Raw genomic sequence first — 26,595 nt, 5'->3', positions numbered from 1 at the left:
ACACTTTTATTACATTTCTCTTTCTGCTTATCATTCTTCGCGTGTCACTTCTCCAACTCAATCTATACCTACTATCGTTTAGCAGGTAATTGAAATGAATTTGGTAGTTTCATTTTATTGACGACTTTTATACTTTTTGTTTCTCTGAAATCACTTTAAATTAATTAAGGTGGGTGATAAATAAAAGAATTTGGTTGATGTAACTGTAGTTAAAATGTATTAATTTATTTTCCATTTATGCGTTTAACAAAAGAAAATATAAATATTGAAAACTTACACCTCAGGCTTAACAAAACACCCAAATTTTTTTCCTTAAATAGCATTATATGTATTATATAGAAATACAAAGGTCTTAATTTTTTTTTAAATTACAGGCACTTACAGAAACATGTAAATAAGATATTTTTTTCCGCATTTAAACATTTTTTTGATACAAAGATATTTGATGCAATTATATAATTAGTACAACATGGTAAATATAGTTAACAAAACAGGTGATATAAACAAAGTCAGATCTCGTCAGGTAATGAAACAAATACAAACTCTAAACAAATATTTACAAATAAATAATTAAAACAATTTAAAACTCTTTTGAAAACAATAATATATGATTAAACCGTTTAAAAAAATATATAGAAGTAAATAAAATAAAATTATAAAACGATATTCTTGTGTGATCCACTTGTATAGCTTAAGAACGTTGTGCTTATAGGTATGCTTAAAACACTAATAACACTAAACTACCCGTGTAAATAAAAGATGCCTGGTAACCAGAGAGTAGTTTTTCTTATAGCATTCGGATGTTTTTGTCGGTGTACGGATTGGTGATGTAAGATCTGGAAATTAAAAAAAATTAGACATCACTATTAAGCTCGACGTTGGCTTAACACTAAATTTCATTAATGTAACACAAGCCACCAAACAACTTCAGTAAATAAGGAACATAAACATGCATGATGACAATATATGGACGTCTACTTGCGATTCAACTCCGCCACACAAATCTTACCAATTATTCGCTCAAAACCGGAAGCATGGACCCATAGGAAGAAGACATTTATTAGTTATGTATTTAAATATGGTTTGTTTGTAGTAAAATGACAACTTTGATATATCAAAAGTACTTACAGCTCAATGTTGTGGATAGTGGACGTGGGACAGTTGTCGTTGACCTTGACGTGACAGTGCTTGTGACACTTCAGCAAACAGTCGCGACATTCGTACCCTTGTTTCCCAATCCTTCTAGCTATGCTCTTTCCACACACTTGACACACAGTGCCTCTGCAAGAAACAAATTAAAACAATCATGGACAAGAATCTAGTGGAACTTACCCGGCCAAGTGCTTAGCAATGAACGTGTGATCGTTGAAAATATGTAGTTTTATACCCTTTTTCCTCCACTTGGACTTCTGGGCTAACGACAACGGGACCAAGTAGTGCTTTTTGATCCCGTTCTCGACAGTCTCGAGCACCAGAGTGCTAGCTTCGTTGATGTACGTTCTTGTGGACGCACTGCTAAGTCCCGAAGCTTCAGAGAGACTCGATCTTCGCGAAGTCTCGTCCATGGACCTCTGACCCGGAACGTTCAATCGGTAACCTTCGAAACGTCAAAATGAGAAGCGAACTTTCTCACGGAACTCCGACCTTACTACCGTCATTGCGGCTCCTGTCAGCTGAGATGGACCGATTCAAGGAATCTTCTCGGCCCGCGTCATTTTCAGGTCCCACCGATTTCGAACGTGACTTCCCGAGTCTTCGCTTGATCGTTCCGAAGAAGTCACGTCTCTTTCTTGGTCGGCCACGGTAATCTAAATCTGACGGCGGTTGAGACTGAAGAGTTCCAGTCACAGAGTAATCACCCGGCTAAAGACAAAACACAAATCAACTTCGAGAAGAGGGGAACGTTTCACTTGCGGATTTAGTCGATTAATCAAAAGAAAAAAATCGAGCAAAAGGTGTTACAGTTTATGAAAAAAGCAAACCTTTGATGTGTCACTCTCTGTGGTAATATCTTTACTTTCAGTAGTGCCGTTTAGTTCGTTGGTCACGTTTCCATTCAAACTGTCCAGAGTTTCTTCGACATTTTCTTTCTTGTCTTCCTCTTGTTCATCGTTCACTTTCTCAACTCTTTCAATCTCTTTCCAAGTACCATCACTCAATGCAACCTTGGTTAGTTTAATAGATGAAACAAAAAAAAAAACAATGCACACCAAAACTCTATGTATGTATAAAAATGTTAAGTTGTTAGAATTCTCAAAAAATCAAAAATACACATTACTCTTCGGCAGTCTTACCTTCACGAGCCTTTGCGACGGTTGCTGAAGAAAAACTCATTAATACCATTAAGGCAATGAGAATGTCTACTTACTCTCTGAACACTATGGATGACCAAAGTGTTCTTGTTAAGATTTGCATTCTGTCTACTTCTATCTAAGTCTCTTAAAGCGGTTTCATTGTAATGATTACCATTGGTTAGGTTCTCTAAAAATTGAAAGAAACAACTTCCACTGTAAAAATGTCAAAGTCACATTGTCGTACGCAATACTGTTTTACTTTCTTTTAATAAATATTTGTTTTTCATGGTTTTATTTGTGGTTTCCGTTTAACTTACCATTTTGGAACGTTGAAGTAGTATTTAACCTAGCGCTATTAGTGGGCGTCAGCGGTTTAATGCTTTGCTTGATTTTGTACGGTTGACTGCTTCCAACATTTGGTATATCTGCTCCTTCGATGAATAAAAACTAAAACGAACAATGACGATGATTACGCTGACTCACGCCACAAAAACAGAAGTTACCTCAATAGTGAGAGTCCCTGACACCGGATCGCTTTCGTAGGGTCTGCTTTGAAGGGAAATAATTTGCCTTTGCGACGGATTGACGATCAATTCGTCCACCCCGACGATGGCCAATCCAAGAAATTTACTGGGCTTGACGGCGTGGTCGTAGACTTCAAACAAAACTTCAGCGGTGGTTGGAGATAAATCACTAGAAGCAACATTTTCATTCTGCACGTTGACCCCAAAAATCCACTTACAATAGGAAGTGTTCATCCCAGAATGGCGAATTTGTGTTTTTCTGGACCGAAGTTTGGTTTTTCTGGGGTGGCTCGTCCAGTTCGACGACGCAATACGGCTCGGAACAACCCTGAGACGCCCCCAATTGTGCGGCGCGGATGACCTTTACTAGCAAGCGTTTTTCTCCTGGAACTTGGCCGATGGGCGATAGATGATTGGGGGTTGAGGTGTACGCATTGGACTGTAAAAAGCGCGACAACCACATGATTTTGGTAAACAAAAATTGGGTGGTACTTACCATGCTGTCGTAGTGGACAGGTAGGATGTGTCCTGGTGTCGCAACATGTCGGATGAGTCTCGGGCAGGTGGGGTACTGGGCCAGATTCAGGTGGACTTCTGTGTTTCTCAGGGCGTTGATTAAAATCTCACTGGAATTATAGGAAATTAGTTGCGGGTTTTCGATCGCCGGGGTCAACATTACTTGATGACTTCCTGGAGGTGAGTTTCGTCTAAATTGTTCTTGATGTTGCCAACAGGTGCGAGTGCCACTTTAATTTCAGGCCATCCATCGCACTTAACGCTGGCTTGTAATTTTTCAGAAACGCAAAAGATGTTTAACCTTGCCCTAAAGCGATTAATATTAACTCTGTAATGAGAAGTTTCGACTTTGTCACCTTTTTGGCGGAAGCTTTTTAACTGAAATGCAGGTGTAGCTTCACAGTCACATGTGATTGTCTGAAAGTAAACAACAGTGAATTAATAACAATGATAAGTCGGTGAATTCTAAATATGATTACATGAGTGCATGGTATGAAATTACGTATTCGCAAACATTAATTTCCACTTCTTTAATGCCTGAATTAATTAATTCAAAACTTACTATTTAGCACCAAATCAAGATTCAAAGTTTTAATTTAAAAATAAACGAACGATCAATATACTCTTTTAAAAATGTCAAGTGTGATGCAACAGTAAGCACAAAGGATGAGGTAATTTTCTTAGGAGCGTCCTAAATTTGAACTATTAACGATAGGCGCAACAGTTTAATCAATGTCAAAAGTGTGTAGCATCTCATTTCAAGATTTTCGAGAATAATAAATCATAATTGCACGTCTGTACATAATAGTATATTATTTGATGAGTTCGTGTGTAAATTGGGCTCTTTAAGGCATGAGTGGGCCAGTGAAACGAGCTTTTTTGACAAGCTTTCCAACGGTACAGGGTTTTATATAGTCGAATGTGAAAATCTAGGATGCTATCCTAAAATCACTAAATTGGGAGCAACTTTTCCGCTAAAAACAAGCTTGTCAAAAAAGCTTTCGACCAGTTCGATAATAATGCGCCAGACTCTGTAGTAAAAGTTTAATGCATTATGACGTCACGAGTAACTTTTGCGGGGGAAAAAAATTCAAACTATTGTTACAAATTACTCAGTTCCACCAACCTTGTGGCAGAAAAGTAAAAACGACCTCTATAGATTTGATTCAAAATTTAGCATAGATCCCAAAAAATGAAATCAAATTGAGTAGGTTCCATTAAAAAAAAATAACTTTAGTGTTTTTATAATATTGAGACACCTGTATACTGGGTGCCCCAAAATTCGCGGAACAACTCAATGGGGCAATGTCAACTAATGTTAGAAAATAATGAGAAAAATAATAAAAAAATTCTACACCTCTTAAATTTGAAGATAGGGGGCCCAAAAGGTGCAGCTTAGATCTCATTTATTTTAAATATTAAAAAAGATTTTGACTATTTATCTTTTACTAGCCAGTGGCATAATAATTCTGAACGATTTAGATCAGGTTTGCAATTATTTTTTTCATTCCAAATATGTAGTAATTTTATGTCCGTTTTACCTCAAATAACGTACGGCAACATGGCTTTGATTTTTCTCTCTCATTTCCATGAATACAACAAAAATGAAATATTTTAATGACTACTTAACAACGTACTGCTAAGTTGTTCCGCGAATTTTGGGGCACCCAGTATATATTGTCCGAGCGTACAGTAGAAGCGTAGCTATCATCTATCATCTAGAAAAAAGGAAAAATCTTAATAACAAACAAGTTATGGAGTTTTTTCGCAACTCTGGGACACCTGTCTGTATAGGCAAAATGTAAATTTGAAGAAACCGGTAATATCAGAAGGAAACAAAGCTATTTTGCAATTAATTTTGTATTTTACGGCACTGATTTGCATTGTTTGAGTGACATTTTAGAAACTTAAATTTCGGTATCGATTTACAGTCAAAATTTTGAATTTGTCAAAGTGTCCTAGTTTTCGAGGACCGCAACTATACATAAAATACATTTGTTTAGAATATTTTTCACATTTTATGTTAAAGAATCCATACTTTTTTACTACGTTATTTTTATTCTAAAACTAAAAAATAGTTATTTACGCATCAACGGATGTAAGTGTAACTTTTTTTTTATCGAGAACGATGGTTTGTATAGAGTCACAGGCGAGGATTTAATATCCACGTAAAAATAATTCATAAAATTAAACGTTCATTTGAACATTTGAATTGGAAATTTTTAGCGAACTGTGTCAGTCGTAATGGTTACTACGTACAAACAAACAATAACAAACCGCACATTTTTCCCGTATGTGTTATTTATTACAAAAGCAGATTTAAAAGTAAGAAATGGGTAGAGAAGCTGTAGAAATTGCATATTTAGATCTACTGCTGGCCAAGTCAAGAAAAAAATATGAATGTACTATTGCGGGCAAAAAAAGTGGGACATCAAATTTCTGTCAGTTTTGAAAAATTCGATGTAGTTCAAGCTTTATTGTCATATTTTTTTGACACTATTCCAGCTGACAGTTTGAAAATTTATTTTATCCTCCTATTTTCCTTTTCCAAATGCCCTCTTCTTTTGATAAAGGTAGATTTTGATTGGAACTTTGCATTAAATAAATATTCACTACGTGCTTACTTACAATCGCTCCCTACAACGTACAATACATAATGACAACGTCAATCGATTCAAAGTAGGGTTAGAATCAGGTAAGGGTTATTTCACATTAAAAGTCAAGACAATGACGTTGATGTCCCACTTTTTTTGCCCGCAATAGTACTTACATACACAACGTTTAAGAAAGTCAGGATAGGATAAGAATTATATTGCGCGTTCAAATGAAATCCTGGGCTGGGAAGGCATTGGAAACCGTCAATTGTTGTGCTTTTTTAAAGCGTAGATTAATTAGAGCATGTTGACAGCTAACCTAAAATTTTGAGCCAAAAAATCTTTCTTTTTTTCTTTCTTTGCAATGTTTTACATTAAAAATAGAATAACTTAACGATTCCTATTCTCGAAGCAAATATCTAAGGGCATCCTTTGCTGAAAACAAACATGTTCAATTATGTCCCGATTAAACATAAACAAATGTCATTCTTGTCAAACGGCGGGAAATTCAAACTTTACACTGTTCTAAACGCTTTAATTTTTCCAACGCCTACTCAGCCCAGGATTTCATTTGAACGCGCGATATCTGAAAATGTGATGCTGGCGTATACACTAGGATGGTCAGAAAAATTAAAATCACTAGCTGATCTATAACCTGAGTACTCTATGTTAAAGATAGCCTCAAAGAAAATGTCGATATTTTTAAATTTCCAAAACTAAAGTCCATTCATTTTGTATTGAACTTTTCAAGGTCAAATATTTTAAATTTTGGCACTGTAATTATGTTTTGTAAATAGTGACATGCATATAACCAACATAATGTGATTTAAAAAAAAAAAAGCAATGCTCAATTCAACGTTTACGGTGTTTACCTGCATGTCACTATTTACAAAACATAATTACAAAGCCAAAAAATAAAATTATTTGACCTTGAAAAGTTCAATACAAAATGAATGGACTTTAACTATGTAGTCATTTGAAAAGAAAAAAATCAATTTATCTGTCATTTTATCTATCTACTTAATTTATTAAGCAGCAGTGGTTATAGAAATTGTTGGTGCTTGCAGAATCGATGAATTTTGGAAGAAGCAGATAAATGGTACAGTTGGTTGCAAAAAAAAAACGAGAAACGAAAATTTTCCTAATGTAATTGTCTAATATCTATTCATTTTGATTGTGACCACAACGAAAAACATAGTAGGCGCTGTTTAGCTTTGTGCTGCATACGTTTTATACTAAATATTTGTGTGGTGTGAACATGATGTGAAAATGTCAGAATTGTCAAAACTTGACCATGGTAGTAAAGCAATGATTTTAATGTGTTTATCAATATTAATAACGGAAATCAATATTTGAAGTAGGAGAAACTAAAAACGTCGGTCTGATTCTGTGATCACGTCTGTTGAAAAGTGGGGTTATATCCAGGTACAGATTATTTAACGTAAAAACTTCGAAATCACCTTATGCAATTCTCGATATTAATGAAGAACGAAGGAAATGGTCATTTGACAGTAAGACAAACGCGACAAATGCCTGGGGATTACTAATCAGAACTTTCAATTAGCATTGATTAATACAAATATTTTCAGATAAAAACTAATCAGACAAAAAGTTCAAAAAAATGATTTACAGGAGATGAAAAAGCAGAAGATATCAAACTACAACACTTACTAGCCAAAATGTACAACAAAAAAGCACAAATAGAGTTAACTTTATTGGTGATGTTCGTCTTTGTGAGTTGTTTTCCCGTTGGCTTCAATAAATGTCTCGAAACAAGTCAATATTAACCGTTTGGTCCCAACTTTGAGAAGACGACGTGGCATTTTCTTTAATTGTTTCTTCATATTTTTTAATAGTTGTAGGAAGTATCTTCAGTTCGCATTGTAAAATATCCATGTTACATCCATAATGTTCAGCCATTGGTTTCAAATGTTCAAAATTAAGAAAATTCGCATTTTGTGGATGCAAAACATCCATAGCACAAATTACTGATGAATTTTTTTTGAAACGTCTGTCCAATTCACTTAAAATTACGTCCACGACTGGATAAAATATTTCCACTTTAAAATGATCCTTATTTGTTTCAGTTGAAGATTCTAGACTTTTAATTTATTCGGTAATAAAATAGGAAGCAAATTTTTTTGGTATTTTCTTTTCTCTTGTAATAGGTCGTATGTTTATATTATTGTCACTACATATTTTTTTAGCCTCAGAAAATAGTTCAAGGAATACCATTGAATTTGAATCGGTTCTCATATCGCTGAATGAGCTAACGATTGATTCAATCAGTATATTTGCCTCTGTTAAATTAAAAGTGACTTTTTGGAGAAAGTCGCTAACTTTTTTGAATATTGTTAAAATTTTTGAATACAAACACAAGTTAAAAACGAAATTAAAATCCATTTGATGTAAAAGTCCAATTGCTTCAGAGGCACGATCATCCCGATTCAAAATAATTTTATTAAGTAACACTAAAAGTTCTCCCAATACTGATTTTAATGATATGCAAGCAAAAACTTGGGCTGTCCACCTAACATGACAAATCCGTTTGAGTTCAATCACCTTTTTGTTCGGATTAAGGTCTTTTTGAATTTGCACAAATTTAGAATGCACTGCCGAACCCGAAATAAAGACGTACACATTTTCTACCAAGCCAAAAAATGAGTTGCCACTCGGCAAATTTTTGCAAATGTCCACCACCACCAAATTTAATCTATGGTTATAGCAGTGTACGTATAATGCATTTTCCACTTCATCTCGTAGTAGTTTTTGGACTCCATTCACTCTTCCACTCATAACATTGGCACCATCATACGTTTGTGCCACACATTTGTTGATATCTATTGAACACCTTGCTAGCAACTCTTTGATATATTCAAGAAGAGACTGTGCATTTAATTCCCGGGCTGGTCGAAAACCAATGAATCTTTCATGAATTGCCCCTTCTAAATAATATCTAATTACGACAGATAACTGTTCAGTTTTGCTTATGTCTTTTGTTTCATCACAAATTACAGCAAAACATGAAACTTTTCTAATATCGTCCCCAATTTGATCTAAAAGCATTTTAGATATAACAAATAGTAATTGATTTTGTATTAGCGGGCTTGTGTATCTCGCATTTTTAGCAGCTTCGTCGGCCAGAAATTTTTTTCTTCACAATTTCGTTATATTTTCCGAATAACGTCAAAAGTTCCAAAAAATTTCCTCTGTTGCTACTTTCTATTCCCTCCTTGTCTCCTCTTTGTGGTATGCATTGTAACGCTGTATAAATTAATATATCCACAATAATACCAAGGTAAGCTCTATTTTCTTTTACCAAATTTAAATGTGCCTCATTTACTTGAGCAGCAACAGACTGGACATTAGTATCTCGAATTTTTATTTCTTTAAATGAGGCCCATTTAATCATAGAATTTTTATGTTCATGGCTTACATTATGTAATTTTAGACCGGCGTTTTGGTCCATTGCTTTTTTCCAATTTTTGAAACCAACATTTATAAAAATTGTTTTATCAACCTCAACGTGAGTAGAAAAATGTCTGCATGCAAAACAAAAAACGGCATCGGCAGTTATACTGTATTCTACCCACGGAAATAAATTATACCAATTTTTATTAAATTGTCGCAATTTATTGGCAAACCTGGTTTTTGGATAAAATTGGCGGCCTGGCTGTTTGGGGCCATCCAGTACAAATTGAGATAAGTCTCCGGGTCCAGGTTTTGCAGGTGCTATTATTACACTTCTTTGCTGAGAAGAACTTCCTGATTGTGATCTTTCTGACATCCATTCCACAAATTGAGGTATTTCAGAATCTGATTCATCGTGTAATTCAATATCATCTTCCGTAGTAGAATCATCTGTATCGTCATAATCCTCGTCACTCACAGTACCACTTTCAACTACCCCGGCACTTGTATTTACTGTCACACCACTACTTGTACTTGGCACTTCACTAGTGTCTTCTTTGAATTTTTTAGACGGAACAAAATAGTCCGCGATGCTACGTTTTTTTTCCGACATTTTCAGTTACCAACGATCCCGTAACGCCGAATTGCAAAGACTGACTAAATGCTGAATGTGGACTGAATTTGAGATTAAGAAAAATAAAAGAAATCCGAAGTACCTAATGTAAAAAATACCATCTTATTTGGTTTCAAGTACCCACACTCGGCACTGAATTAATATCGCTTTCCTGAGAACTGCGACTCTCAGCACAACTTACGCTATTTGAACTCCAATCTATGTAATTTGAACTGTCACAAATGCAATGTTTGGGTATGGGTATTTAACATTATTGTAAACACTGCATGTCTAAGCTATTTCCTGTGAGATAATTTTTTGTTTCGATTTCTCAAGAAACAATATACGAGTATGTATCTACCTACATAATTAAGAGAAATTATCTGACAATAATGTATTGGATTGGACCTAAAATTTGCAGGGGCACCCGGGGGGGCACAATTATTTTTGGGGGGGCCTGTGCCACCCCAGGCCCCCCCTTAGTTACGTGCCTGGGGAGTGGTCACAATCAAAATGAATAGATTGATTATATGTATGTACTTGACAATACCTGGTCAAATAATTTAAAAAAATGTAATTGAAATTTGAAGTTAATTCTAACCTATCTCTCCTAAGAAGGTTTCACACTATGAAAGGATTATAAAAATGTGTCAATTTTATTCTGACAGTTCCCGTTTTTTTTTTGCAACCAACTGTATCACAGATAATGGGAAATTTGTTATCGAAAAATAACAGAAACAAAATACGACAATGAAGGTATGACAACGACAAGAAACTATCAACTAAAGTCGACTCAAGTTGCAAAAAACCACTTGTCATTTGCAACAGCATTTTTTCAATATTTTTAAACCAAATAAAGGCACAAAAAGGCCAGAAAATCATAGTTTGGATTGAATATTTTCCATATAAGTACAGTTTTAAAGTAATTTCAAACGACTAATGCCATAAAATTGCTGTTGCAAATCCAAATTGGTTTTTTGCAACTTGAGTCAACATTACATGGAAGTGTTCAGAAAATATTTTGAAAAAGAAACACCAACTAGCCTTGTTTCTTTTTACGAAACAGTTTGGGAAAATGTTGTAATCAGACAGTTGGCCCGCACACACTTGTCAAGATTTCATGAAGAATTTCAAAGTTTTTGAATTTACCAGAAGTAAATTTTTAATTTCAACTAAAATTTTAATTTACTACGGGCCAGTGTATAGAAAGAGAATTAAATATTTAATTCGAATTAAATTTTAATGCGCGATTAACCCATGAATCCGAGAATTCGATTGGTTCAATCTGATCACGTGTTCAGTTAATCTCGCATTTGATCATGATTAACTTAATTTCGCTTCTGTAAACTGGCCCTACATATATTATCTTCTTGTGACATACACTAATGCGATTAATTAAAAACAATTAGAAATTATCATAAAGTTCTGCAAATCTGCAATGCAACAGTCCATTGTTCTTAAAACTGTATTGTAATAGCAGCACTTATCCACGTAATTTAATAACTGCATTACATTCAAAATCTTTCCGTCCTACTTTTATTCACTCTTTTTAAAATAACTACTGATATTTTATTCAATAGCATGAACAATAGAATACAAAAAATACACTCAATTAGGGAATAAATGAACACTCGTGCACTACCCACACACATTGAGAATTTCATTTTCTTTATCAATTTAAAATGTATCCTAAATTAACTTCTGAGTGATTCTTTTAATAACTTTTAATTATAATAATGCTCTTGTTCTTGATTTCTCTTCTGTGCAACCATTTTTTGAATTATTATTCTGTTCTGCTTATTACTTACTCTTATTAAACACAAAAATCTTGTCATGAGTGTGAATGTTTTATTTTTATATTGGGCAACCAAAAGATAAGCTTTTTTGGGATCAAAACATTACTGATCTTCTTTTGAAGATTAGTCAAGTGGGTACTACGTTTTGGCTTTTGAATATCTTCCCCAAGTAATAAAATATAATGTTCAAATAACTAGGTATTCTGTCGAAGAAAGTAAAGAAATATTTTTTTAATTTAATATAAAAGTGAGTTCCTATTTAACAGCAGATCACTACAAAGCCAATAATGACTTGATACAAAATAAACTGGGAAATTACATAAAATCTAAATTCGAATGAAATACGAACGTTTTATATCTTAGTTTTTTACGTTCTCTATTTAATTACACATGTTCTTACAAAAGCTTGGCAGTACATACAATGCTATTTATCACGATCTTTCAAACAACTCCCTATCGCTATTTACATACTCATATTTATGCGCAAACATAAATTTATTATTGGTCAACATCTTTTTCTATTTTTCTAAGGGAAGATCAGCACACGCTTGATCCTAGGCTACCCAAAGGTTGTCATCATCAATCATCGCAGTTTTAGTTCATTCTTGATAGTTGAAAAAGTTCAGAATCTGAGAGGGAAAGATCAGATCAATAAAGTGGATGAACTATTATTTTAGTCTTCAATTTAACAAATTTTAATTCTTGTGTAAAGAACAAAATGCCAACGTTCAGTTCATTGACAATAATTACAGGTCCAGTTTAGTATCTAAATCTCAATTTTTCCAAAAATTTGTCGAAACGGTATTTTCTGTGGAGATCACAGTCATTAGTACGAAAAAAAATTACACAATGAGAAACAAGGAAAAATATCCAGAAAGTGTCAACTGATATCAATTGTTGAAGAATTTTCCTACGCTCTATTACTGCATCTCTCAAGGAGGTTAAATTTTAACGTCCTTGGCATCTCTTTAAAAAATAAAAATAAATGGACTAAACCCAACTAGTCCGTAATGTTTTAATACCATAAGATGGAATAGTTTTATTCTCTAGGCTATGAAATTGGTTTCTTTAAATTTATGTTGACAGTGATGAATAAAAATATCGTGCGTTCATTTAAATTTATCCTTAAAGTTGGCGTTGAAGAGTCGGTTGTGAACGCAGCACTAGTGTAAAAACGTAAGATTTAAACAGCCGATCCGTGATCCGTATAGTGCGTTCACAATCGACTCTTCAACGCCAACTTTGAGGATAAATTTAAACGAACGCACAAACCTTAATAATATAACCTATACAATTTTGTCAGGATCCCTTAACTTTTACAGAATGCTTCAAAATATTGAATAAATAGTAGTTTATTTAACGAGTTCGTGTGTAAATTGGGCTTTTTTTGGCATGAGTGGGCCAGTTTAAAACGCGAGTGAAACGAGCGTTTTAAAGGTCCACGAGTGCCAAAAAAGGCACAATTTACACAAGAACGAGTTGAATACAATGTTTTTTTGTTCGACGAGCCCCTTAAAGGCTCTAAATCGCTTAAAATCTTTAAAATTAGCTTGACGTTTTGACAAGTTGTCAAATTTATCAAAATCCGTTCACATAGGAGAAAATTCTCAAATTCTGACAGTCGAACAAAAAATTACTCTTGAAATCGCGTCAAGTTGAAAAATGGAGAATGCTTGTACACTCCTTGCATAGAAAAAATTCGTGTAACATTTCTGAATTTTTGTATTTGTTAAAATGGCATTATTAATATGTACATCCTTAAACTGTCAGATGTAAAATGCCAAATGTCATGCCAAACTCAACCTGTAACGGTTTCAAATGTCAATTGGAATAAATTTCTGAAGAAAATTTTCAACTCTTTAATATTACGTTAGTGTCACAAATTTTTTTTTTAAATAATAACAGCCTAAAACTAACTTGATTCAACTTGGTCAGATCTAAACTGTGATGGATTTAAGTTTTGCCAACGAGTAATACATAATTTCAAATAATTTATGTATTATGACAATGTAGATCTAAATTTCTTAAACGATTGGGAGCACCTATTGAATTGCTTATACGTTTTTTGCTGGATTTCAAAAAATTGTTTACCTTGATTTAAAATTCCGACTGTAATATTGTTTCTGGCGCCTGATTGTTATTAATGAGTTGTCAACATGTTTTAATTTGTTAAATGGAACATTAAAAAATAACGTATTATCAACATTACAAAGTGTTCTCATTTCATTTTTCCATTATTGAGTAAGGAAGGATTTGTTCACGTCGGAAATTTATTTTTTTTTTGTAATACCACAAATCCCCCAAGTTTCTCCTAAAGATTCAATTTTATCAGTTCTTGCAAATTTTCATATTCGAAAGAACCACTGTCATGGTTATATTTGTCTACTGACCATAATTTGCCTTTGACTGCTAGTGAATAAACGAATAAGTATTGTAGAATTTTATAAACTGTACCAACTATAACGTACTTTATCTACTTTCATACTGTAATGTGCCATATTTCACAATGTTTTTTAGAATCGTAATGGCAGTTTTTACGGCACTAGTGCGGTAATAAAGCAATAGTGCGGTAAAGAGATTGAATTTTGCAAAATATGTTTGCAACTATTTATTAACATAAATTAATTATTAATTATAAATTAACATAATTAATTTTTAATATTGACTCCAGAAGCTGTTCCCAAGTTAACGATTTTTTAGGTCGGTATTCTTCCGATTTCCTCTTCAAGAAAGCCACAACCTGATAATATTGACTAATATCAATCATTTTCAGAATCGACACCAACGTCCGCAACATAGAATACCGGCACCATAATGAGGATGGTTTTAGCTTCCCTGATTGTTCCGCAAAATAGGCAAGGACCACCTTTTCAAAGACTTCACGAATTTTCTTGACTTCCATCCATTCTTCAAAATATTTGTACACTATCTCGTAACGCTCTTTAGATTTGGCAAGAATTAATGTATCTATAGCAGATTGAGCACCCAATTCTACTTTAGAAGGCAAATTTTCTTCTGAATCACTAATTATTGCACTTACACTGCAACTTGCTGTCATTGGAACTTTGTGAAAAAAGTCAACAACTTCGTAACTACATGTGGTTATTACAACATTAGCCGCCTTATTATTTTTGCATAAAAGTAGATAAAACGTTGTACGATATTTGTATCGTAATGTGTCGTTACTATACTTGATAGATTATCAATTTTTCCATCGCGTATCATAAAATTCCACATTACGATACACATATCGTAAATAACTATTTTTTTGGATCTGCGGTCTACGTTTGGTAATTTTTACTGTCAAGATATTTTTGGCTGGGACTACATCTTCGGGACCCTGGATATTCTGAAGAACAATTTTACCTTTGTTTATAATATCTCTACATTTGTCTTTTAAAACAAATTTCTTTCTTGTAAGACACTAATTTAGTAATAATTTACTTTAATTACATTTATCAAAGATTCATCATTGGGCTTATGTTTTTTTCGTATAACATCTCCAATTCTGATAAACTTCGTAACAGAAATAAGTTCAATTATTCAAAAAGGCATAGGTATTATGAAACTTTTAAAGTAACCAGTGCAGATAGAATAACATGTGAAATTTGTCTTATACTCGTAAAATATTTTTAAATTACCAAACATCCTAAAGCGCTGTCAGTATTTCTATTAACTTCCTGTGTAAATAGTATACAGGTACTCTTACATGATTACAATTTCCGTTGAAAGTTGATGCGTGCTTAGGTTTTGTTGTTCATTTTGGTTTTGCTGAAATTACTGTAGGGTTAACACATATCCGCCAATTATCATCAGTCTTTTGTTAACTGGTACAACACAGTCCAAGTCCTCATTTTTTTAATTACTAACGGTGAGTCCTAAATTTGGAATATGCAACAAATTTGCCAGTTCACCTTGACAAAATGATATAAAACAATCGGAGAACGCGAATGACTGTAATAAAGCCACCCAAATCGCTGTAGCAATTGTAATGGGGTCGAAATGACGCCCCTCGTACGACCCTGGCGCCGTCTCCGTCTGGGTTAGAGGAAATTCTGGCGAGGGTTGTTAGACCACGTAGTAATAAATTACGTACACATGTATAGATAGGCGAGGGTAGATTAATTTCTATAAATGGACGTGCAACCGAAAGTGAATTCACAACTAGCTAAATTTAACTTCAACTGAGAATTTTAGATGTAAATGTGACTTGGTTTGGGGCATCTTTTTTATAAAAATACCTGTTACATACGTGCAAAGTATGTAAAATGAGTTTCCTTGAAGTTATATAAACAAAATCTAATTTAAACATTTACATTAAATAAACCGTGTCTATAAATAAGGCGCAGTGTTCTCGTTTTGGAAAAATATAAGTACGTTTATAAGAAAAGGTTACGCTATTAACATAGACTTAATAATAATAATTCATGAATGTTATTGTCGGCTACGTACGGGTCGCAGACACAAAGCGTATTACTTTTCCTTTGTTGGAAAAAATTTTAGGTCAAAAACATTATAATGTGGACTCCGTCTTACGCATTGTCATAACGTGACCAGCTAGAGTATTGATTTCATAAAAATTTCAGACTGTTATTATTTGTTCAGAGCTTCCCTTTATTACTAACCATTAGTTTTTCTAGATTTTATTTATCATTAGTAGATATGTAGGTATGTACACTGCTCCCAGAAATTAATAGTGGACAGGACATCTGCTTGGTCCTGATTGTCCCAAACAGCGATTATCTGCTCACCATGTTCAACCAGCTTGGTTGGAGGTGGCTGAAGAGCCCGGACTCGTCGCCCCATCATGTCCCACACATTTTCTATCGGGTTAAGGTCCTGACTCCTTGCTGGCCACTGCATAGAAGCAATACCGACTTCGTCCAGGTACTCGGACACAATTCTGACACTGATAATGCATTATCATGCTGGAAGATGAAATTATCCCAGATAAATGAGGTATAAACCACATATTGTTCCACGATATCTGTTACATAAATTGTGCTATTCATTGTCCCGAAAAACATGCAAATCGGTACGAGCCGTAGAACATACACCACGCCAAACCATAACCGAGCCACCTCCGAAAGGCTGCCTTCCAAGAATGTTGCATTGGGCATAGCGTTCATTTGGTCGTCGATTACTCTTACACTTATGTCATGATCCTTCCATCTGGTATGGTTTTCGGCAAACTGCAGACGTGCTTACCGATGAGCTGCTGTTAATAAGGGTCCAGTAGCAGGGCGTCGGGTATGCAAGTTGTCTTCTAGAAGACGTTGGCGAATGGTTTCGAGGCCAATTCGAACGTTAGTTCCTCAGACTAGCTGCATTTGCAGACGTAGGATATTGGTGAGGCGTTCCCTGACATCGAGCAATCTCAGATATCTGTCCTGTGCTGGTGTTGTGGCCCGATGTCTTCCTTGTCCAGGACGCCTAACATAACGTTGCATGACCGAAAAAATGGTAGACTGCGAAGACACCAAACCTTTGCGCTAGCGCACGATGGGAATATCCTTCACTCGTTATGTAGCCACTTCAAACACACTCATCACGGCTTAAATTGCGAGAAACTCGGTTCTTTGGCTTTAGCTTTTTTTGACAATAAATAAGTAGACAAGCTATCTGCGAGTATATTAATTTCTGCACGTACTTTTTTAACAAATCATAGCATCCATGTTTTGAAATTTTTGTAGACTTTTCGATTATCACAGAAAATGTTAGTGGTGTGTTAATTTCTGGGAGCAGTACTTGCGCGTTCACATTTAGCTGTCTTCAAAATATCTAATTAGAAATTACATAAAATTTACGACATTTACTTCAAAACTAATTCGTTTAATTGTGCTTAAAAATTTCGATAAATAAGTTACATTTTTATACAGGGTTATTCTAAATGATTGTAGTCGAAGTAGGCCATGCCCATGTTATTACATTTTTGCCGCTTTCATGTGACCTGTCAGTTTTGTCGCTGTCACTGTCATTTTTTAGGTGAAAAGTGCGGTGATGAGATGTTTATTTATTTTTGTTAAATTAACGATTGAATTCAGAAATATTGAGTTGTTTTGCACCCAAATTAACTCCAGTGTGTACTCACTTATTCACATCATTTTGATGTTTTTTTATATGGAGCGGCAACCATAAATTTTACATTCAGTTTTCACGCCTACTTCGACTACAATCATTTAGAATAACCCTGTATTTAGTCACTAGTTGATCTGATTCCTTGGATTTAAAGAAAAACAATAATTTTCAAAAAAAATTTCGGTAAAAATAAGAAAGTAAATCTACTCACTATTTTGGAAACTATGTAACACAATACAATTGCCCAGTTATCTAAGTTTGAATACATTGAGAATAACAGGAATGATCATCGAAGGATATAAAACTCAAAATAAAAAAATTGACAATTCGAAATCATAATGCGAATATTTTGTAAAGGGTGTTTTTTAAAATTTGGCGCCGAAGTTGACGTTAAAGTGTCGATTGTGGATGAACCACTCGTCTTAAAAATACTGATTTTTCAAATTTCAGATTAAAAAGCACAAACAACGCAAAAAGTGAGGTTAGATTTAAACAGCTGATCAACCACTCGTTTTAAAAAAGACTGATTTTTTAAATTGCATATAAAAACACGCCAAATGTAAGGTTAGATTTAAACAGCTGATCAAAGTTGCAATCCGGTGGTGCGTTCACAATCGACTCTTCACCGCCACATTTAAAAAAACACCCGTTATATTCCATTCCCGAGATTTTACGTTTTTAAATTCTAGTTTTAAAACAAAAATATAAAAGCATAAAACAATGAAAAATACTAAACGCAGCATGTTAATTGTTTCAAGTCGATCGGTATATCATTGGTAGCCCTGTGTAACAGTTCGCCCCACTTGTAACCTTATGCGCATGTTATTTACTTGGTTGGCGTTGAAGACTCGATTGTGAACGCACTACACGGATAACGGATCATGGATCAGCTCTTTAAATCTTGGGATCTTGGGCGCTTCTGCACGAGTGGTGCGTACTCAATCGACTCTCCAACGCCAACTTTGAGGATAAATTTAAATGAACGCATGATATATGATACGATGCATTTTTAGGAGCCGTGCTAGTCTTTCTTCATCGCGTAGCATCCGCGTAGTGGCTCTCCGTGTCTGTCAAAAAACGTACCGTGTGAGCAACAATTCAGTAACAACAATCAGTATTGAGTCGGCAATAAATTCTGGTGACTTTTGGTGACTTTTATGTCATGTTCCAAGGAGAAAACCATTTTATTAATAAAAGATTACACAAACTAAGACGTTTAAATTTGAAATAGATACAATTCATAGTCTTGAAAATTTCATGTCAAATTTGTTATTGCCAACTGAAATAGTTATTGTTGCTCACCCTGTACAATCTGAATCAATGGGTGAATAGTTTCTCTGTTTTTGAATTTAAAATGTTTTAATTGGACAAAAGGAAGTTGTTTACAAAGCTTAGACACGGGAATGGAAAAAGGTTCCCTTATAGTGTACAGTCATGTCATGAGTCACTGAAAAAGCGAATTGATCAATAAGAGCAAATCCTTTATTACTCTTAAAAAAGAACTATAAAACTCCAAACTTAAAATTCTCCTTAAAAAAAGCATAAAACTTCCCTTACGATCAATAAAAACAAAAACTTTACTCTTACATATTTTTGTAATAATTTGCTTGTAAGTGTTATTTTTTACTAATTTTACTGAACCTTCTTAGGAAATTTTTATCTGTTTTATTTAGGTACAGGTACAGAAATGTCAACTCTATCCTACCTACAGAGTTGCCACATTTATTCACAATCATTTTGAATCACCCAATATAACAACCATAATTTTCTCTGTTCTGGTTTCACGATTCATATCATCGATTTATTAATCGTATCACACGTTTGTGTTTGATGAAAGAATTAATTAATTAATTAATTAAGTAATTAATAAATAAGGAACATTTAAATCCATAAATGGACGCCACTGGCTTTCCTTTTTGATAACTGTCTTTTTGTCAGCTTATAACCGCACAATTGGAAAAACATTTTTAGCTGTCAAATTTGACAAATGTCGTTATCGTTAAAAACGGACGAAAATAAAGTGATCGGTTCTTTTGTTTTATATTATCGCTGTGGTATCCTCTAACTACCTTTTGAGCCAATTAACATCGTTGAAAAGGGATCATGTGACACGTGATTTATATTCTCATTTTTATAAAACTTGTGAGGACTTAATAGTTATTTATGATGTAAGTGTTAAAAGTGAGATTTTATTTTGTAAGTGGGGTAGATTGGGAAACGAGCGCAGCGAGTTGTCCAACCCCACGAACAAAATAAAATCACTTTTAACACGTCCATCATACATCTATTTTTTATACTAACTGGTTTGCATTGCATTAAAAAACGCAGTCGTATTTTTGATGTTTATTTTAATTTCTGCGGCAAAAATCAGGTAGCTAGTCTAGTCTTGTATTGACATTTGTTTATTAGAAACGTCAAAAAAGTTTTCATTACGTTTTGTAAAACACTTTCAATTCCACATTATTGCATTCGTAAACATGGAATGCAAAGAAAACGACGTTAACGATGTCGACATCGACGACAGATTTCCCGCAAATATTGAAAAAGCGGCAAATAGAGCCACTTTAACATTTATAAATAAATAAAAAATTACTAGTGTTAAAAGTTTTTTTTTTTACTAGCGTTAAAAATACAAAATACGTACTTTTAACACGGTAAGTTATAAAGAGCAATTTTTAATCAAATTAGCTTCCACTAAAAACGTCACTTTTAATGTCAGTTGTATAAAATAGTAATTTATTTAACGAGTTCGTGTGTAATTTGGGCTTTTTTTGGCATGAGTGGGCCAGTTTAAAACTCGAGTGAAACGAGAGATTTAAAGGTTCACGAATGCCAAAAAAAAAACAAATTACACAAGACCTAGTTGAATACAACGTTTTTTTGTTCGACGAGCCCCCCAAAGGCTCCAAATCGCTGAAAATCTTTAAAATGAGCTTGACGTTTCGTTTTGACAAGTTGTCAAATTTATCAAAATCCGTTCACACAGAAGAAAATTCTCAAATTCTGACAGTGTCGAAAAAAAAAAAGTTTTATAAGTATGAGTCAATTGTGGTGTATTTCTGAAATATTCTTAAATGCAACCCAAAATACTAATTCTACTTACCACTTGCAACTCCAGGCCTTAAGCCAGACAGCGTGTGACGTCACGAGGAAGACCAAACGTCAGAATTTGACATTTGTTTACATTTTCAGAAAGTATCAGATACGGTGTTTTAATCATTCTTATGGAAAATTGTGAGATAAGCAAAAGCTTGGTGGCAAGTGTATACAGTGAGCGGCAAAAGTATGGAATAAATTCATTAAAAATTAAACAAAATTTTTTTCAAAAAAATCTTTGGACAGGTCAATTTTAGTTTATAAAAATACATATTTTAATATAAAATAAAATTCCAAACAGTCATTTGTTTTCGAGTTATGACGTCATCGATAGTTTTTTTTAAATGGAAATTTAATTGTCTAAATGTCAGTATAAAAATTTTGTTACCTTACATAAGGAATTTTTTGAGAAAAAAAATAATAAAGTTGGAAAAAATAAATTTTATAACGAACAAAAACATGTCAAAAACTGTGTTAGTAAGTACCTAAAATTATGGAATTAAATGTAAATGTAAATGTAAATGAAAATTTTCGCGTCATTAATGGCATTTTACTCCACGAGGCAGTAATTGTAAAGCCTAAACACATCGTTCTATTAAAAAAAAGAGTGCTAACCAAAAATTTTACTGTTTTTATTAAATTCTGGAGGTTTAATGCGTTTCTCGATGAAGCCTTTACTGTGACGTCACGATCAAAAACAATTGCTGCCTTAAGGCTTTGTGTTCTAGATGGCAATGCCACTTGATACTGTGTATAATTTCAATTATAATTAAATAATAAATTGAATCAAAATTGCTTTTTTGGGTACAAATGTTAAAATGACAATGTAGGAAATTTAGTCAGCAAAATGACAACGTAAAAATTGTTCAACATGCATTCCATTTTGTAAATGCTTCAACCCTGTTTAAAAAGGACCTTTGAACGTGGCGTAATGTCTCTGGCGTTATGGCCATGCACTCATCACAAATTCTTTGAGTTCTTCAATTATAAGCACAGATGTTTGGTAGACTCTTTCTTTTAATAAGCCCCACAAGAAAAAAATCTAAAGGCGTTAAGTCCGGACTTCGGAGTGGCCAAAGATTATTGGAACTTCGTCCTATACAAATGTTTGTAAAATTATCACCTAAATATTGTCTGACATTTCTATGAAAATGGCGTGGAGCCCCATTTTGCTAGAGCCACATACCGGGTGTAGAATGGATTTTGGTACATAGGCACTTTACGTGTAATACTTAGTAAAAATCCTCGGATATTGGCCCCCCTAATTACTTTCCAACAAAACCTTAAATACAAAAGTTGTAGAATTAAAAAAATTGTACCTCAATTTTTTTCTAATTATTTTCTAACACCTTCTGGTTCTGTTAAAGAAGATAAATTAAATATTAAAAATCTATGTATAAAATAGTAATAGCCATGACTCCCGACAACAATAAAGTTCATTTTTTGACAAAAGTAACGAGTTTGCTGATTCCTCAAAGAATGAACTCTTTTAATAAAGAAGAAAAAGTTAACTCCGGATTGTCTTTTAGAAACATGCAAGCAACATTTCCTGCATTCTATCTTGAGCGACCAATTCCAAGTTTGACATGTCAAATATCACACATTGTCATCTTTGGTTGTCAGTGTTGTCACCTCGGTTACACTTCACAGCTATTGCTATTTTTACAAATTCTTCAATTTTTTTTCCATTATTGTGTATTTCCGGAAGATGTTTAAAAACAAAACAAAAAAATAGAATTGGGAATCATTTTTAAAACTCGATAACTTTTGTATTTAAGGCTTTGTTCTAAAATAATTAGGCGAGCCAATATCCGAGGATTTTTACTTTTACACGTAAAGTGCCTATGTACTAAAATCCATTCTACACCCGGTACGTTGTTGTCTTGTTCGTGTATTCAGATCCAACTCTTCCAACAAAAAGAGTAGGTACAGTTGGAGACAAAATACTTTGGTCGTCAATGTCACTTGAGTGACATTAAATTGTAAAGCATGCTTTAGGACTGTTAACCTTATTTTTAGCCACTGTCAATCATAGATGACAAGTTGTATGTAGCCTGTGTATGTAGCTAATTACTTTCATTAAATATTCGGTTTCGTGTAAGTATGAAATATAGGAAAACGATTCTATATTTATCAGCCACGGACGGTGCCATATTTTTGATAGGAAAATATAATAGCTGTCTTTAATTTGAAATTGTCATTCATTTTAACGTTAAAGCTTGAATTCCATTAAAGTGTCAGAGAAGTGACGGCCAATGTATTTTGTCTCCAATTGTACTTAACTGATTTTGTAAAAAATGTAAATTTAAAAAAAATGTTTGCGATTTGGATATCTCTGTAGATACAGATCCGCAGCGACCATCGCATTTTTACGACAGAGGTACCCCATACATAAAAAATATGTCCACTTTCTCATCGTTCAGTCATAATATCTAGTTCATAAGAAAGTTTTAGCAAAACTGTCAAGACAAAGTTGACAATTCTCAGAACAATGCAATCGTGGATTAATATTTTAACTTTTTTTTAAATTACCGATCTAGTAAATGCTGTAATTAGTATTTTTGGTTGCATCAAAGATCACTTCAGAAATAAGCCACAATTAACTCATACTGTATAGGTATTTTAAAAATAATTTTCAAAATTAAGTTGTTCTAATACAATATTTGAGCAAGACTTCAACAACATTGTTGTTTAGTTTATAACCGGAATAACTAATTTTATATTAAAAAATATTATTGTTGTGGTTTCCAAAACTGGAAAAACTGGTTTTGTCCACAAACTGGGTACAAATGTACCTATAAATTAATCGTAAGACTTATCTGTTGCTGGTACCAACAAAGTACCAATAGAGGTTTTTGCAATTTTGTATAATTGCTTTGACAATTTGTTCAAAGTTTATTTCTCCCCACCGTGGTGCAACAGATTCGACGATTAAAATAATTACAGTATATGACAATTATGTGGCATTATCGCGTTTCGAATTTATTGTAAAAACATGCTTGTTTGTATTTCGTGCGCTAGTTTCTCGGCAAAATAAATGTTTTTATGTCCCATATTTTTTGCCGAGCACTATTAACCTTTGCCGTCTACTGTCCGACAATCATGCAATGGAATCACATATTTTAATGGTTCGTAAATTACATTACATCATGGTCCGTTAAAAAATTGACTCGACTGACCCGAATGCTCAATCGGAAAAGGATTATGCTCCATACTTTCGTCACCGTTTTAATCGTCGTTGATGCAATTTGTGGAAGATGGTAATGTGATGTCATAGGGCTATAAAAAGGTATGTTTACTTTACTTACCACGTCATCTTTCGAATCGTTCTCGGCAAAAATATTCGATAATGTTGGAGGATTCGTTTCAGGTAGGATGCGAACGAACTCCACTCCGACTCCCTGCTGAAATGAAAAAATTATAAATAAGCTTTAGCGGCTGTAACTAGGCAGTTAGCGTCTCACTGTTTACATTTTCAGTTTATTGGTGCAATTTGAACAATAGAAAGATGCCAACAAAATATTTTGGCATGACTTCATCTGACTTACATTCGATATTATACAACTGTCTTACTCATCTGTATCTGTACCCCAGAATTCAAAGTGTTGCAGTTCGATCAACAAATTACTCGAAATTACACCAATATCCACTTTGGAAGCATTTTAACATGACATTTAAGTCTTAGCCGAAGTGGATTAGTGTTATGGTGTTGCAACGCGATGTGATTTTAAAAAGGTAAACCATATAAGGATCGAATTGAAAAAATTCTAGGTGACTGAGGTTAAACCATCGTAGTCAGGTGATACGAAAGCAACCACATGTCTGTACTATCGAACAAGCTCTTATTATGTAATTGCTTGAACCTTCGAGTCTTAAACCAGTTTATCGTGAAAACTATCCGGTGTCATTTGCAAATTGTTAACAGTTTCGTTTCCGTTGCGTTTTCCCAACGAGCACAACTTACCACAGGAAAATTAAACTTTCATAATCCGAAAGTAAATTTAGAACTGCTAAAATGAAGTGAAATGAATTTCTCTTGGCGTATTCGAAGCGGAATTTTACAGCATTTTTGGCTGGACCGCTCAATGTTACATTTTTCGAAGATCAACGGATCTGTTGCCACAAAAATAACATTTTAATTAATTTAAATAGTAAGTTCACTTCCATTAGTCTTGCACAATTTACCGAAGATTCTTTAAATAATTTGTAAATAAGAACTTTAAAAATACCTAAACCTTGAGAAGCGATAAGCATATGCATTAAATGCACAAAAGGTTTTTAAAGACGTGTTTGAAATTATCACCAACTCTCTCTACTTTCCTTTAATAAAGTAAAAAAATAAAAGTTTCACTTCTTATTTTATTTTTATGCACCGTCTGATTTTGAATGTTTTATGTTTTTTCGTGGAAAGTGGGAATCTATCAATAAAAAAAATGTTTTATATTCCGAAACGTTATCAATCTTATCATTATTGAAAATGCTTTCCACTAGCGCGAGTTTTTCGGCATATGCAAGTAGATATTTGACCAAGCTTTGGGTTAACAACAAAATCGTTTATTGTTGTTTACCAATCACAGTCACAAAATTAAAGCCGTCCTTAATTAGCTATTATTTTCGTCGCACGGTATGTTGTAACAATACGATTTTGGAGTAAAACTGTGTTATCTTATCAATTGTGGGTTACACGGCAAAGTGAGTTTTTAAAATATGTATATGCAAACTTTTCTTGCGATATACAGAATGGCACAAATTAAAATAAAACAGTCAAAAGAATGTGTTGCGTAGGTAGAGTAGATAAGTTTGGGGTCAATTAAAATGAATTTCACTTCACATGATTAGAGAGACCGACAGTCGGACTGATTACGAAAGCGATGATGGCATTTTTAATAATTTCAATATAATTATCTCTCGTGTTTAATATTTGTTGGTAATTAAAATAAAACATCCATTGACATTCGTGAAAGTTTATCAAATGTATTTGTGGTTACAATTATAATTATAAAATTACCATTTAGTGACAAAATTACGCAAAATAAATTTTATCTAAGAATTACATACAAAGTTGGTGCCAAGGTTTTATTTTGGGGCTTTGATTTTTGAAAAATTAACTTTTTCAGAAGTGACTTCTACACCAAAATATTTTATTGCATTCGGTACTCACTACTAACAATTCTTTAACCTTCTAACACGTACACATTAGTTACTTTATTCCTTAGAATTAATTAAAAATAAAATTTAAACAAACACGGTTGGCTGATCATCATAGTCAACGAATTTGTGATAGAAATCTCGTAATTTCTGTTGTACAACCGGAAGCTTTCGTTCCACTTTTGTTACTAAATTACGGCTGAACATTTAAAAGTAAATTTTTGTCATACAACTCAAATGGTACTAACTAAACTTACAGAGTTGGAATTTGTTAGTTTTTAATTAAACTAAGACAAGGATCAATGGTTACGTCATTGCAGAGCATTTATTCAGTGTGGCATAAGCTACAACATTTTTCCGGAAAAACATAGACACCAAAAATATGTATAAATTATAACTGGCACTTATATGACCGGTTGAGACAGGATATTTACTTGCACTTTTTTGAGAATATGTAATCGAAAAATATAACTTCAAAAGTGTTTTATTTGTTTATGCAGTTAATTAGTAAATGAATGAACAAAA

The 26,595-nt window shown here is 33.6% G+C and overlaps 1 protein-coding gene across 7 annotated transcripts in view; it reads right to left on the bottom strand.

Annotated features, from left to right (window-relative positions):
* Positions 1-204: 204 nt before the first annotated feature.
* Positions 205-26,595, bottom strand: part of LOC138141418 (uncharacterized) — a 59,111-nt gene continuing 32,720 nt past the window's right edge. For 2 of the 7 annotated variants that reach the window (XM_069062128.1, XM_069062124.1), the window contains exons 3-14: positions 24,231-24,326; positions 3,498-3,751; positions 3,037-3,444; positions 2,798-2,987; positions 2,612-2,741; positions 2,369-2,481; positions 2,295-2,318; positions 1,983-2,165; positions 1,650-1,863; positions 1,333-1,597; positions 1,129-1,281; positions 205-836 (exon numbers count right to left, since the gene is read on the bottom strand). In XM_069062128.1, the coding sequence (XP_068918229.1) occupies positions 788-836; positions 1,129-1,281; positions 1,333-1,597; positions 1,650-1,863; positions 1,983-2,165; positions 2,295-2,318; positions 2,369-2,481; positions 2,612-2,741; positions 2,798-2,987; positions 3,037-3,444; positions 3,498-3,751; positions 24,231-24,326 (2,079 nt within the window). In that variant the 3' untranslated portion in view covers positions 205-787. Of the gene's footprint in view, positions 837-1,009; positions 1,041-1,128; positions 1,282-1,332; positions 1,598-1,649; positions 1,864-1,982; positions 2,166-2,294; positions 2,319-2,368; positions 2,482-2,611; positions 2,742-2,797; positions 2,988-3,036; positions 3,445-3,497; positions 3,752-24,230; positions 24,327-26,595 lie in introns of all 7 variants that reach the window. The other 5 variants (XM_069062142.1, XM_069062158.1, XM_069062150.1 and 2 more) reach the window with 5 other exon arrangements.

This window comes from Tenebrio molitor, chromosome 1 (genome assembly GCF_963966145.1).
Source record: "Tenebrio molitor chromosome 1, icTenMoli1.1, whole genome shotgun sequence".
Lineage (NCBI taxonomy): Eukaryota > Metazoa > Arthropoda > Insecta > Coleoptera > Tenebrionidae > Tenebrio > Tenebrio molitor.
The sequence above is the reverse complement of the archived record's forward strand: the minus strand, read 5'-3'. Positions and strand labels throughout refer to the sequence as shown.